A 15811-nucleotide genomic window follows, 5' to 3' on the forward strand; every position below is an offset into this window, starting at 1 on the left:
GGGTTAAGGGTAATCATGTAGGTACAAGGGGTTTCTGAATCCTCTTTCTTGTTGCAAGAATTTTTCCCCCGCGTTTGTTGACCAAGCTGTATCCTGATTTAATTTCCACTTACATTATTGACTTTCTTGTTAAGCAATTTAAATAACCTAAACACATTAACTGCTCTGCAGTCTGTTTCGGTAGCACATATGAAATTATGCTCTCAGGTAACTTCGAGAAGGATCAGATCTCTTCTCATCGCTGTATTATCTGTGCCAAGGTAACATTTTGTTTCTCTGTTGTCTCTGACCGTGGGGTGCTTTCTGCTTGTTTTCAGAGGGGTTTCACCTTTTTTATGGAAGCTTTCCTCCCCACGTAGACATTGATTATCATAACTGGTTGAGCCTTTTCTTCGTTACTCTTCAGTCCACCTATGCATTAAAAGCCCAGGGGGGAACAATGGCTCAAGAAGTACCCAGGTGACTTAAAAGCATGTCTCCTAGGGGCTTTCAGTGGGGGTGCTAGGTGCCCAAATACTTATGTCCTTCTTGATAACAGGTGTTCAGATCACTTTTTCTGAAATTGTTAGAGAAATTGGTGGAGAGGAAACGTTGAGTTTAGAAGGAGCATTGACCAAATCCTCAGCTGGTGCATAGTGGCTGGGGCTGTGGTTGGAGCTAGGCTAAGTTGCATCAGTTCAGTGTTGACCCCTGATTTTAAAACCAGTGGTACCCTGAAAGCTGAATCTGCTCCTAAAATACTGGCAAACACTTTTCAACCTAAATGTTTTCTGTATGAAAACAAAATACAGTTGCTTTACTGTTTGCCTTATGGTGATGTCTGAAGGTCTTGACTGAGGTTGGGGCTGTGTATGTACACGGCAAGGAACGGCACTTGCCCCCAGGATCTTACCAAAGCTTGGATGGATAAAAGGTATGAGGAAGGAAGTGTAGGTTGTAGCCGTCACCCAAAGAGCCTTGTCTGAGGAAGGAAGTGGTGTTGTCCCTATTTTGTAGGTGGGTGCAGACAGGTTGATTGGGCCAAGGTCACCAGGGGAGTCGGTGGCAGAACCAGGAACTGAGACCCCGTCTCCAGAGGTCTAGTCGACTGCTTTAGGCACAAGGCCGTGCTTTTCTGGAGACGAAGCAATCTTTACTTCTCACCCTTTGAAGGAAGAGATGAGGTGTCACCTGAGGAAACAATACATAGAAGTGATCTATTTTTCTTCCCACAGTAGAAAGCCTCTCTCCAGACCTAATACCTTTGGCTGCCTCTCCTGTTTTCATCCTGTCTCATGAGGAATAAGAGCTCTTTTTCTCTCCCCCTCCTACTGCCAGCTCTTTCCTGACCTTTCATTCCTTTAGCTGTAGGAACCAAAGAGAGGGCATCTTCGTTTTCTTTCTGCTGTAGTATTTTTTCCTATCGCAGCTGTTTCTGCAAGTGAACCGATCTTGTGCTGCCAGTATTCAAACTCAAAGCTAGTGTAAAAATGCCCCGCTTCCCAGCAGGTGGTAAATTTTCCATATGCTAGAGATGGGGGGACTGTAAAAAGATTAACGGAAAGACTGGAAACATCTCATTTAAGCCATGCAAATAACTGGTAAAGAATAATGCTTTGATCAAAATTGCTCCCTTTTCCATTGGTGATAACAGACCGCGATGCCTCCAGACATACTCATGACCTCAATGGATGTATTGTTCATGTTGTGTTTTAGTACCTAGCGTGACTGAGTCTCGTTCCCTTTGTGGACCGATCGTCGATATTCGAGCTAGGAATGTGGTTGTCTAGTTATGGTTGGCCCGAACGGCCACGTGATATTGTTTGTCTTCCCAGATGGGATGAACAAATGTAAACTCTTCTTGGCAAGGAGGCTTGCAAATACGATTTTGCAAGAAACGCCCACATGCAGCTTTGTTATTCGCTTTCTGTTAAGGTCAAATCGGTCATTCTTGGGTACATAACACGAGGTCATTACTGTGTATTATTCAGGTACCAAAGCATGAGTGGCCTACATTGCAAAAGTGCATAGGCCAGGTGACTCAGTGGGAGATGCAAGTGTCAGGACCTTATACAAAGCCATTAATGTTCATTGTTCAGCTTTCTGATGTGGTCGGAGGAACCTGATTTTTAAATAGGCTCATCAACTGGTGTAGATTAGCAGGGCCCTGTTGGTTTCAGAGGCACTGTGCCTATATCCACCCCCTGAGAAGCTGGCAGTCGCCGGACCGTTTGCGGGAGGAGGGTGCGACCATGGGTGAGATGATTCCCCTCTCTAGCCCCCGTCCCCAGGAAAGCAACAGTAATAGCTGGCAAAGAAACATTTGTGAAGCCTCTTATCATAAGTAGGTCCTTATTTTTCCTGAAAGCCTCAACCGAGTCTATTGAGGCTGCAGCAGCACATTCACGCCATCCCCTGTGAAGCAATGGGTCACAGGGGACGACTTTGAAGAAGGCTGTGGAAAAGCCGTTTTTGAACATGCTTCTTCAGCACTATAAAGCTCTGGAGATAAATCATCTCTGACAGGGATGTTTTAGCATGGACCAAAGCAAGGAGGCTGGATCCTCAGCTTCACTGACTTCAGTGGAGCCGGGGGTGGGACTGACACCGGGACCCCAAGGTGACTCCGTGAGATGCAGGGGGACTAAGTGACTTTCTTTGCAACGTGAAGGAAGAACCAGGAAGCTCCAGAGCCATCGAGCATCTTCCAGAGCTAGGGCTCCCCAAGGGTGAGGGCCTGAGTTTGGGGGAAAAGATAACATTTGCTCACACTGACTACCTATTGCACCTTCCATTGCACTAAATCAGGGACTGCAATGTAGTCTGGCCCTTAGGAATTAGCAGGCCATGCTGCTTATTAGGACTATACAGTTGGGCTAAGAAAGCGTCTGTTTGGGTATAGTCCCCCTCCCTGTCTATAGCCCCTGCCCCACTATGTCACATCAGTTGTATGCCATCATTACTCCACTGATTTCATGTGCCATCTCCAAGCTGGTTATGTCTCAGCAGTGGCTGAAGTGATGCCTGAATGTACACTTTAATTTAGAAATATTTTGGCAATCTGTGACAGGCTAGATCATCCAGGCAAGGGTTAAGGGCTGTCTCATGACTCAGCTAAGTATTTAAGGGAAAGGTGTGGCTTTTGGGGAGGTGAGCTGAAGAGAAGGGGTTGAGAAGATGGGGTGGGAGAGGATGGGTCGGGGAATGTATTTTTAGGGCTGGTGAGGGGGATTGCGTTATTTGTGGTGGTATTCCTGAGCTTTTTGCTTGAGCCATCTACTGCTTCAAAGCCTGTTGCAGATTTTAGTATGGCATTGATGGCTTTCTAGGCTGGCAAGAAAACCTACCAGTTCATAGGATCCTTTGGGATGAAAAAATCCTGGGCAAGCTAAATTACACAGACAGCTCTGTGCAAAGAGTCCTTGGTGTCTTAGATGGGTTTGCTTTGGCCCATATTCACTCCCTCGCATGTTGGTGGTGAACTTCATTGCAGCTGAGTTGCACTGGTTCAGGGGTTTGTAGGGAAGGGAATTTCACAGCTGAATAAGCAAGCAGGGTAGAAAAAGACTTTAAAATGGGTGCATGCAGGCATTTGCCCCAGAAATGCTCCCTTGTGGTCCACCTGCAGTTAGGTCTCATGGATCAAGTTTCTAACACTCCTTCCCGCTGCAGAGAGTGTGAAAATAGAGATTGTGATGGATTAGGTTCAGGTAACACATTCACAGGTACTCCATCAGCACAAAATGAGGCCAGATTTACTGAATGAGTTGCTTGGAGTTATTTGCTCAGCTCTACAAATGCTACTTAGCTGCATCTGAACCCTAGGGGAGGATCATAGCTATCCCTTTTTGGGAAGGGGAGGTACAAATAAAGCCCTCCTTTAAAGAGCTTGCAACTTGGATGGTAGCTGCAGTAAAGCTTTATTAAGACTCTACCAGACACCTGATCTCTGCTGACTGCCAGCTTGAACGCACTAGATAGAGACACCTGACTTTGATTCACAAAACCCCTCCTATTTCCTGCTTAACACCATTTTCTTCTCCCATACCTCCCTAAAGCATCGCCATGCAGCAAAGCCTTTTGCTTGAGACAAGGTTTCTTTCCCTCCCTACTTTTTGGTTTCCTAAGCTTTACTGAAGGCTCAATGCTGAGAACATTTCCTGACCCCAGTATAATATATATATATATATATAATATGTATATGTATAAAAACAAATCAATAGTGGCAGGTTCAATTCTTTGTTCTGTTTACATTTTTAAAGATCACAATTTATATGGGGATTTTAAGGTTTCCATTAACGTTCCTAAATGACCTCTTGCAGCAGTCAAGAGAATATCACTTAGAATTGCTCCTTGAACCGGTGGGTGAGCCTGAAAAGCAACTGCTTTCAGCTGGTTTAGGTTTCTGCCTCCCCCCCACCCATGCTTTCCCTTCCAGCATTGATTGATGCTCCCTTTAAAGGGGATAAAGTAGAATATGCACAACCCCACATGAAATGGGATTCAATGCAGAGCAGAGCACTGGTCTCAGGATGAAAAAAAAAAAAAAAAGATACAGCTGAGGTGCAATTTAGGGCAAGGCAGAAAAAGGGAAAGCAATCCCTTACCTTCCCTACACACACAAACTCCCAGCCAGACCAGCTGCAAGCTGATTAGTGATCACTCAGGTGAGAGGGCTCCCAGCCAGGAGACTAAGGCAGAATCAGTTCAGAGCTGTTTTAGTTGCTAAACAGAAGCCAGTTTCCATGCTTAGTCTTATCATGGCAAAGGAAGAGGGCAGCTCTAACTGCTTGTGTGCTAAAGGCATTTGTGTTGGAAGTGAGTGGAAAGAGTGTACAATCTTGATGAAGTTGACCTATGCCATTTCCAGGTATGTCAAGTTTTTAGGTTTACACACTCAGATCCAAAGTCTGACTGGCTTTTGGGTGGGGTGGTCTTGGGCTACCCCATGGATACCCCATGACCACCCTCTGGCCCAGTGAGGTCTAGCTGGTACCTTGCCACCTTGTCCAGGACCATCCTGGGTGAATGCACATTGCTGCCTTCAAGCAGAGGTGAGCAGCACACTGTATAGTGTTCACTGCAGGATCAGAGTACTTCTGTACTCACCGTCTACAGCTCCGGGCCCTCGGCTACTGGATCCAGGAACTGTCACTCTGCAGGATATGAATGAAACAATCTCCAGTCCCTACTATGGCACTCATGACACCCTGGTGTGCATGGGAGGGCCCCGGGGGAGAACCTACCCCTAGGAGATGGACAGGACTGTAACTTGGTTGGCATTAGTACAGCCAAGCAGAATCACTGGGTGTATAAGCTAGCTCATAGCAAGTGACCCATGTTACAAACCTAGACAAGGGAGCTGTTGTTTAGGACTAAGTGGAGGTAAGCCCTAGTTTTCCCATGCAGAGACATTGCTAAAGGAAGGGCTCCTTTTAGACATGAGAGTGATGTTTCCTCCCCTGAGAAACCCTTCAGATCAACCTTAAACCATGATTTGTTGAGTCAGGCTGGTGATCAAAGGCATGAATCTGGAAGCATTTCTGTGAAGCAAACAGCTGCAGGAACCCCAAAACATCGGAGTAGCCATAATCAGTCCAAACTGCTAAATCCAGGCCATGCTGCGTGTAAGGTTGTGTTTCTTTCTCAGACCTTTTGTCTTCCCTATCTCAAGGAATTGCTAGTAGAGGCCAAATCAAGTCTCCTTATGGTAATTTCACCAGCCTGTGACTTGAAGTAGCCTGTGAAGGTCTGACCTACTGTTGTTTAAGCTCCATAAATGGCTCCCTGAGAGAGCTGCGTTGTCTGGGGCTATTCAGGTTTAATCAAATATTGTGATACGCAGTCCAAAAGACATCAGTGCGAATGCAGAGAAGCATAAACATAACGATGATGGGGTCCTGAACATACAATGCTGCTGCTGCTTATTTATTTATTAGTTACATTAGGGCCCAGTTGGCCAAGATGCTCTATGAATATTTCAGATCCCTGATATTCAGCTGCTTGGAGCCCAGCAGGGCTGGACGTGCTATGTAGGCAAACACTCAGCATCTGATCTCCGTTGGATCGTTATGATGCAGCTGTTCGGCATGCCAAAGAGAAGTCCCCTTAAACAAGGGGCTTAGCACAGGGGTAGAGAAGAGGCCGTGTTGGATAGTGGTGAAAGGCAGCCAGGAAGTAGACAAGAGGCTGTAGCAGTACAAATGATACGTGATTACTTCACTATTTCTTTATAGCGGAAGGGACGTTGAAGAATCCTATTGTGTGACGTGCTCAACTTGCCCTCTTGAGGGCATTTCTATACTTAGGGAGAAGGCACTCAACAGTGGAGGAAGTCCTTGTCCCCCTCTCCCCTCTCTTCCCAAGAATTACCTTCTGGTTTCTATCCAACACTCGCAAGCACACATTACATTCAGCGAGCTGATGTCTCACTCGGCGTCGACTGTTGTCCTGCGAGACAGACAGATGCCGACTACTACAAGCGCAGAGCAAAAACAACACAAAAAAACTCGTTGCATAATGAATGTAGCATGTGTCTCTGCCAGAATGAACAAAAGGCATTTAAATCCTCCCATATAATGCCAGCATTGTAGCTGTACGTCCAGACCAATAACACCTAATGACGGATGTCGTCTTAACTGAAGTGAAGCCTTGACAATTTAGCTCCGGGATCCCATTTAGACATTGTCCATTTGTACCTGAGGCACATGACGCATTTAAGCCATGAAAGAAATATGTTGCCCTGGAATAAGAGATGCCCTAGTGCCCCACTGGGAAGCTGTTATAAATGTGCCTCCAGCTAAATGTGTAGTGAGCTGTAGCCTAGCTAGTTGCAAACAACACCAGTTTACACTTATCAGCTTTTTTTTTTTTAATCAATGGGTTTTATACAACTCTTCTCTCTGGGGAAATAGAAAGGAAGAGATAAAGCAACAGCAATGTAGTGGTATGATAGGAAGGGAGCGTTTGCAAGATCTGTGATTAGAGAAATGCCGGCTTGCGCGGGGAAATTTGCTAGAGATTATGTGCTTATTATCTTAACTCTTTGCATTCTTCTGCCGATGCCCGGTCCTCGGCGGTGGGTGAGAAGTTTCTAGCTGAACAGGCAGGCAGGAGAGAAAATTTTGTTCTTGTTTGAGGGGGCATTGGAGTTTTTTCAAGGTGTTTTTTTAGCTGGATGGGTGTTAGGCTCGCTGGATGTACTCGCTCTCATTCCTCTCCCACCTCTGCTGGGGGGAGGTGATGCAGGGGACCTTCATTAATGATAAGCTGAGGGTGCCCTTGTATCTCTTATTATCTTCTCATTGTGGGTCCTTCATTGAGTGCTTGGTAGCTGTGGGGCCCAAATGGATAGGATTTGAGGCCCCTTTGAGTTGCCCATGAATGCAGGGAGCTGGCCATGATAGCCCAAGAGGCCTCTTCCAGTCTTGTGTTCTGGCTCAAAAATATTGTATTGTCCTGGCTTTTTCCCCCGTGGACATTATGGTGTTGTGTTTTTTCCTAAATAGCAAGTCATTAAGCAGCACTCAATAGTTACGGGACTAGCGTTTCTAGTCGCCAGGTCAGGACAATACCGCCGTCTTCCTTCCAGTGATTGACCTCCTCCTCTTCATCTGGGCGTTGCACTGCCCTGCCTTGTCTCCACCATGCTTCTGGGTCCGAATGGCTGCTGTGCATTTGTTATCCTGGGGTAAGGATGCACCCCTTTGTGTCTGTGAAGAAGAGTGAGGGAGGTGGGAAAAGGATGGTGCGGGCTGTGTCAGCATAGCTATTCCCACGCCCATGCTGCTCACTTGAGTTCAGGTGATGGAGAGGCGGGGGGTGGTGTTTAATGCAGCTACCCATCAGTTTTACTTTATTAAGAAAAACTTCAATTTTATTCACACGGGCTTCAGAGAGTCCCGGGGGTAACAGGTGCAGCCCTTCCCTCCCAAGCCAGGAGAAGTGGGAGGAAGAAAGCTAAAACAACTTTGCCCCATCTTGGTGCCTGCTTTGTACAAGGTGCCTCTGGGGGCTCTCTTGTAATTTAGCTAACCTTTGTGGCTGGTCTGTTAAAAACTGCCTTGAATTTCCATAGATGTGGCCTAAGTCTCTCCCATCTTTGACTAGCATCTCTCTTCTGTCAGAGCTTAGGAGTGGGTCTGGAGACGGCAGCATTATCACTGCAATCCCCAGTGCCTCTGCTGAGAAGGGTGTCCTTTTCTAGCTAGAAAGAGGGCTTTTTTAGGGTGCTTTTATCCACGTAAAGAGGCTGAAACCAAGTCGGACATCTTGCTCCATGTTTGTATCCATGGGACTATCTTGTGTTAGGGAGATATCCCTAATATCTTTTAGGGAATATCTAAGGAGGCAGCAGTGGCTACACAGACTGCACTAAGCAGCAGTTCGTGCACAGAACAGATATCCCAGAAAATAATAATGGGCCTGATCCTGATCTGATGAAAACCAGAATAGCGCTATTTATTAATTGTTACAATTAATCTTTGAGGAACTGCAGGCAACTCCCATCTATAGACCCAGGCCCCGATCACTGCACTTGACTCACAAGGGGCTTTGTACTGCAATGCAGATTCAACTCAAGCTTCAAAATCTGTTCAGAAAAAGCAAATGCTTGAATTCATTATTCAGGTTTCCCCTTTTAGTCAAAGGGGAAAAGTTTGAAACCTGAAGAGAAGAGCCAGGGGATGGACTCGAGAGCTCACCTTCCATATTCCCTTCTCCTGGCTTCTCAACAGGATGCTATTGCAAGAGCTGCTTTGCACGACTGCTGGATGGCTCCCGTGGCAGCCATCCGTTCAGCATTAGCATGCAGTTCTTTATGCTGCATCTTACTTTGTCTTTCCATTTGTCATTGCTGTGTGCACATATGCTAAAATGCTAGGATTTCAACAGACCGGAGTGGCAGCATTACTGAAACTTCTGGGTATTAGTGTAAATATAAATCGCCATCTGGCCAAGCTCTGATGCTAAGAATGTAGCACTGCAGACATGTGAATTGTGAGGAGGAGGACAAGGTTTTACGTCTGTGTAGGGAAGCATGGCAGGGGCTGGTGGATACAAGGAACAGAAGCAGGAAGCCGAGCGGGTGAGTGCTCAGGCATTAGGAATGAGCTTTTGAGAGTGATGTAGGCGTTTAAGGATGCAGGTATATGTCTCGCTGGATGTTCAGAAATGGTGACATGCTAATTCCCACCCGATTCAATGAGTTTGAGTGATTTTTTTTCTTTGGAAAATCCCCCCAAGGTGACTAAGTGTGTGGTTAAACACCTCTCTCTTATGGCATCCTTAAAAACCTGGCCCTCAGACCGTAGGTCCAACAGGTGCATGTTCAGATTGGCCACATCCCTGTGCTGGCAAGCTTGCAAGTCCGAGCAAGGAAAATGGCCTTGTTGTAACACGAGGCAAGGAATTGAGAGGCATGGAGACAGTTCCTGGCTTCCCACAGGCTCCTTGTATGACCTTGGGCAAGTCACTTAGGTCCTGATTAGGGTGCTGGGCCCCAACTACTGAAGTCAAAGGGAGCCGATGGGACTGCAACCCCCACCGGACCTTGTGCCTGTCTTCTCACTGTATTTCAAGTCTCCATCTATAAAAAACCTGCTAATTCCCAAGCTCACAGGGCTATGCCTCCTCAGATATGGCGACGGTGAGCACCAGAGAGGATAGAAGACATGTACTGATGCATGTAATTTGCTGGGGGAGAATGATTTATATAGATACAGATCATAGATCTCCACCCGCTCTCCCTTGGAAAAAGGCCTGATTTGGAAATAGGCAGCTGCCTGCCCTCTCTGCTCCCATCGGCTATGGCAGCTCTATTATAGCAAAAATGAGCAGTAGTTATTCAGCTAATTTCTCCACCTGGCTGCTTGACCCTGGCCAGCTCCACTCCTCATTTGCTATTCTGCAGCAGGGCCGTTTCCAGGAAAGCTTGTTTTCTTGGGGGCATCGTGATAAGGAAAATTGTTATTAAGAGGAATGACAACACACAGAGGCATCTGACAGTTGTTTTTGGCCTAATTGCCTTTAATTCAATTAAAATGGAGCTGCCCATCAGCTGGAGAGAGGTGATGCCACAGCAACATGAGTGAGCCTCAGTGCCATTGCCGGTGCCGCTCCTCAGAGCCCCTAGGTCCTTCTCAACACGGTTTCTGCAGTAAATACAAGCGCGTGCGAGACCCCAGTTGCTCCTTCAATGCCTTGCTCACCAACATTGCACTATTTTACAGCTTGCGGAAAACTGACGGGAATAAGTGACCCAATCACGATAAAAACCTCGGGATCAAGGTTCGGCTCATGGATGACGGACCCTCTAGCTCCAGAAGGTGAAAACAAGGTAAGGCTGTCATCTCCACCCTCTGCTTCCCACCCCATGCTTGTCATGTCTGCTGCTGCTCTTTGAACCTATGGCTAGGCCTCCAGGGCAATGTCCAGTGGAGACGATGGAAAGAGATAATGTCTCCCTGAGCTTTACTGCCCACGCCAGCACCTGCACCGCACCCATTACACTCACAAGGTCCTCTCCTAGCATGTGCTGGGCTGTGTGTCTGGATCATATCAGGGCAGGTTCCTCTTTGGTTGGTCCCCCAGCAAGGTGCTAGAGGGGGTTTAGCCCAGGTATTAGAGAAGGCATGCACGGTAACGTTCCCGCAAGCTGTGTGTCTCTGTATTTCTGTAGGCGGTCGTTCTACTTCCAGCAAGGAAGGTTTGCTTATTTATTCCTTTAGTCGTTTTGTGTTTTTTTTCCTGCAAATTTTATTGGATGTGAAAATGGTCCAGATTGGCACACCCCAGAGTCCTGTTTGTCCAGCATTGCCGTGCGGTCTTTGGTAGAGACAGATCAGACACCTGACCACTGATGCTTCACCTCCGATGGAGAGGCATGGTTCCCAAGCGGGGAGGGGAGAGGCTATTTTCCATGGTTTATTCAATCCTGGTCCTCTACTGAGAATGTCAAACAAGTATGCCGGTTAGCGCCGCTTGTCGCAGCCTTGTCAGTGATGAGGATGCTTGGGCACTAGCAACTGGCTTGAGACCCATCAAACTCATTCTCCGCAGCCGTAAGTTTCTTTATTAACCTATAAAGCACCTTCGTAGAGGGCTCAGCAGAGCCATAAATTTTATTTCAAGCTGGATACCTGAATGCAAACTCGCAGGCGCATTACGAGCACAAAAGCACTCTAGGACTTCTCAGCGGGAGCTTTGATTTAAAATCCATTTGCTGGTTGTTTTGATGATTTTGAATTTCTGTTTAGCTAGTTAATGGCAAGAGCCAGCTCTGTAGAGCTCGGGTGAAAATTGACATTCCTTTAAATAAAAGGGCGGGGGAAAATCCCTCCTTATCCGAGTCTCCCTCGTTGTCTAACACGTGGCAAGCAAGTACGTGACCTCCACACCAGTGATGGAAGGGAGGATCCAATATCTGGTTTATGCTTCCAGTCTAGGTTTGCTTTTCATTTGGGGGGAAATGGTTGACCTGTGCATTGATGTATAATGATGAATCGAGACCCCAGCTGAAGAGAATCAGGCCCGCAGTTACTAACCAAGGGAAGAAGATGTTGGACAAGTCCTATTAATTTCTCTTATCTTGCTGTCTGCACCGCCGATAATGTCATTTGGCCAACCTGCGTCTCTCTTCCCCTTCCTTCCTCCACCTTCGATGTTGTGAAGAATTAACGGGCTGCATCAAGAGAGGTTTCTGCTTTGTTTGGGTCTTTTCTATTCAGACCATTCAATTTTGATTCCAAGGAGGTAGGAGGCCAGTCACTCGTTGAAAATCAATCTAGGCTTCCCATGACTGATGGAATGGAAAATATCTCAAGGCTTTTGCCGAGGGCTTTATAAGAGGCAAAGCAAACAATGGTACAAAACAACAAAAAAAAGCTTGGCTCAGTGGAAATCCGTTGTTTTGAATGCAGCCATTAAAAACAGAAGGGGGGGGGGAACAGGCAGAGTGAAAACAAGGAGTGAGAGCCAACTCATTGCCCAGTTGGCGTTTTGGTTGGGTTTTGCGGCTGACCGTGGGCTGAAGATCCTTCCAGAGGATGCCAAAGCTGGCCTCATTTCAGAGACGTTTCCTTGCTCCGCACACAGGCAACAGGCAGATGCGCAGATGGTCTGTCTCTCCCTCTCTCCAACAACTCCACATCCTTTCCTGCTGCCCACACAAGCTCCTTAGTTGCCGTACCCCAGAGAGTTTGAATCAGCCACAAAATCCAGAGTTTTCATAGACGGGAATTCATTTCGGTCCCAGGCATCCGTGTTACGGTACCAACCTTAGGGCGTGATGACAGAGACTGCCAAATAGGACAGGACGTTCATCGGTGAGTGGGCTCCTGCCACGACATAAACATCAAGGTGAAGCTGCAAGGTGTATTTAAAGCTGGAAACGGTGATCCGGGGACGAGCGTCCGTGACGCTATGTTTTTGTACCGTATAATCGACGCAGATTTAATCGCTTGATCTGATCGGAGGATGTGTGCCGTGGGATGACAGTATCTCGCTGCTCTGTATTCATCTGCTGCCGTCTGTTAGGCTCTCAGAACAGGCCTGTTTTATTTTGCGGTCCACCTGGGTCCCGCTAATGCTAAAACGTGCTGGGATTTTTTTCAAAGTTGCAGCCTATGACTTGCCAGGCCGACTTGAAGTGGCTTGTGGGCCTGCAATCAGCAGGTGGATGGGATGTTGCATTGAGTATCATGTGTTTAACCTCCTGGACACCATAACTGTGGAGCAGGATTAGCACTTTCTGCCCACGTCACTTCTCTTTTCACTCCCAGGTGGACACAGCGTGGGCTATCATTTGAGATGTTCACCCAGCCCACGGACAGGAGGGGAGTTCCTCCCATTTTTCATTACCATGCAAGGAGAATCACGCCCTTTACCTTTCCCATCACTTGCCTGATCCCCACCTAGGGGCCTTCTGCTCCTCCTAGCAACTTCTCTAAGTTATTTGCCTTAAATAACTTCTTCAATAGCTGTCACAGGTAATTTTCCCCAGCAGATATTTTTTCAGCATACATAGCAGAGGGACAACAAGGTTTTTCTGTGGACTGCAGCTCAAAATGGATAAATTTAAATATATCTAGAAATAAATATAAATTGAGAAATGCATAACTGATCTAAAATAGCTTTACCATCCAACAGTAACTAAACCATAGTGAGATCTTGAGGCCTTTTTCTGTTGTAGTAACCTAACTTTGATTCAGAAGCGAGTCATTTCAACTGATACGGACTTGCCGATACGTTTTCTTGATAGTGAGCGATTGCCTTCTTATTTTTCTCCATGCTAAATTACTGGAGGTCCATACAGCAGATGATATATGTGTGCGCGCACACACACACACAAATGCATGCACACACATATACATGCACAAAAATGATGTATATAGTTTACAACTGATTTAATTTAAAGCCTATAAACATGCAAGGATGATGTATATAGTTTACAACTGATTTAATTTAAAGCCTATAAATATGAGAATTCAAGGGGTGTGTGGCACAGTGTGAATCTGATAACGAGTGGTGGCTGAACTGTAGGTCATATCTGGATTATGCCACGAAGTATAATGAGTTTTTGGTGTGCTGCTTCTGCCCTGATCCCTAAATGGTCAGTTGTTTCTGTCCAGTGTAAGATCATTGAACACAATAGGGGATGACTGGGAGTATTGGGAGAAGCCTACCAATGAAGTGGCAGGTGGATTTAAGTCTGGGGGAGAGATGCGTGGGAGAAGCCTCCTTAAAGTCAGCTTGCACTGTGTCTGGCATGAGACAATGCTATCAATCTCTCAATCTCTCATTTGCCAAAGGATGAAATCTCATCAGATCCAACCATTTCCAAATGCTAGCATTAGCAAGTGTTTTTGCTTTTGCTTTTACAGTTAAAAAATGCCCACGGAGTTTGGTGCATATTATTTTTTAATAACCAGTAATGAAATAGGAGCAGCAGAGCAATAACACAGCTCGGGTTTCAATTTTGTTTCAGGCTTACTATAATTTCCAAGGACATTCAGTTGAATGTAGGGCTTTCTTTAATCCAAAGAATGGAAGCCCTAATTCAGTAGTTTCCACCTGGGAAGAGGAAACTCGATGCCTGTTTTCCTGAGGCTTCCTCCTGCCAGCCAGGAGATCAAGCTCTTGCTCGTTCTGGGACCTCCCGGTGTCTTTCCCAGGTCTTCCAGGAGAGGTGTATTGAGGATCACAGCTATGCATGTATCCTCCACCCATGATCAAAGACTAGTTCACAGCTGGGCTCTGCTCCAGGAAGTCTGAAGAGCTGTGCAAGCATTTTGTAGAGGTCTCATGTTAATTTGCTACTCTAAAATAAGCAGCCACACAGAGTATATGTGCCTTCGCACCGCGTGCAGCATCTGTTGCCTAATGGATGACATATTATGACCGTGGAAACAGTGGTACTGTTGGCTTGATTTTTCTCAGGTTTCTCACAAAAGGACGGGCAATACAAAGTTACACTTGTTGAAGGACGCATACAAATCCGTGTCCTAAAAATGCATGCTCGCTGCTATTTAATTTCTTTTCTCTCCTCCCTCTCATATGATTCCTGATGTAGCAAGCAGCTGTGTTATTGTTAGGCAGATGCATGGAAAATGTCATTAACAGGACAGATATCTCTTCTCCACACTAACTATATTGCTTTGTAATTTGCTTCAACATTGGTTGCAAATGACTAAAGCCTTTTGTAAAGAGTCTAGACGGTGTCCCTAGTGCACTGGCATTTACGCAATCATTTAAAATATCTTCTCCATCAAGCAATAACCTAACAATAGTGAGGTTTTGATGTCTGTGTCTATTGTATACCAGCAGCCTGGCTGTGAGCTCTTCGCGCAGGAATGCATGGTTTTTAAACCGATGTGGACTTCCCAATCCGTTTCTGTGACAATGAGCGATTGCGTTCATATTCTTTTGCGTGCCAAATTAATGGAGTTCCACACAACAGATGATATAATTGAATAAATGCGGCCATGATGAGGCCTACGGGAAGCAAAGGCGGCATCAGCCTAATATACTGGTTTTTATCCAGTCCGATGTTAATTGTCCTTTCAAAGGACGGTGACAACCACCTGGTACTTCAAGGCAACAGCTTAAACTGCGAGGCTGCTGGGAAGATATTAGCCATCTTGGGAAGCCTTTGCACACACATTAATTCCTTGAGTTGGTTTTTAGATGGTGGGTCTGGGTTATTTGCTGGGGGGTGGCGGTTGATCGTTGGTGGCACACTCCAGATGCAACCCCTTTCGAGTGTAAGCCCTTCCCCTTTGCAATTTTCTTTGCATTTCTTTGGACACTTGGTATCTCTCTGCAAGAAGATGCTGTAGCAATAACTGCCGGCCTCTATGCCTCTCTCTGAATAAGCAGGATGCGTGCTCTGTTGCTGAGCTAGCCGGCTACGCTCCTCGAACAAGGGAAGCCAGCAAGAGTCTTTTCACACATTGGCCCGCCTTTCTCACAAGTGTAGCAAGACACAGAAGGGGAAAAACTACAGTCTTTTCTCCGAGACAAGCTTCCCTAGTTTTGCCTCCAGATCATTATCTTTTAGCATCTCTCGCCCTTTCTTTGGGGAATTTGCAAAGCTGTAACCCCACCCCTCTTTGCACGGGGGGCGGAAAAAAGATCCCCCTCGCTTACTTATAAGGATGGTCCTTGGTCCATTTATAACAGAGCATCTCTCACCCATTCTTAGGGGAATTTGTAAAGCTATAACCCAACCTCTCTTTGCACAGGGGGGAAAAAAGATCCCCCTTGCTTACTTATAATGATGGTCCTTGGTCTATTTATAACAGAGCATCTCTCACCGTTTCTTAGGGGAATTTGC

General features: G+C 46.2%; 1 protein-coding gene across 2 annotated transcripts in view; it reads left to right on the forward strand.

Annotated features, from left to right (window-relative positions):
* OLFM1 (olfactomedin 1) overlaps positions 1–15811 on the forward strand; it is a 48788-nt gene that overhangs the window by 30862 nt on the left and 2115 nt on the right. For both annotated transcript variants that reach the window (XM_006261961.4, XM_006261960.4), the window contains exon 5: positions 10209–10315. In XM_006261961.4, coding sequence (XP_006262023.1) covers positions 10209–10315 — 107 coding nt within the window. The remainder of the gene's footprint in view (positions 1–10208; positions 10316–15811) is intronic.

Source organism: Alligator mississippiensis, chromosome 12, assembly GCF_030867095.1.
Source record: "Alligator mississippiensis isolate rAllMis1 chromosome 12, rAllMis1, whole genome shotgun sequence".
NCBI lineage: Eukaryota > Metazoa > Chordata > Crocodylia > Alligatoridae > Alligator > Alligator mississippiensis.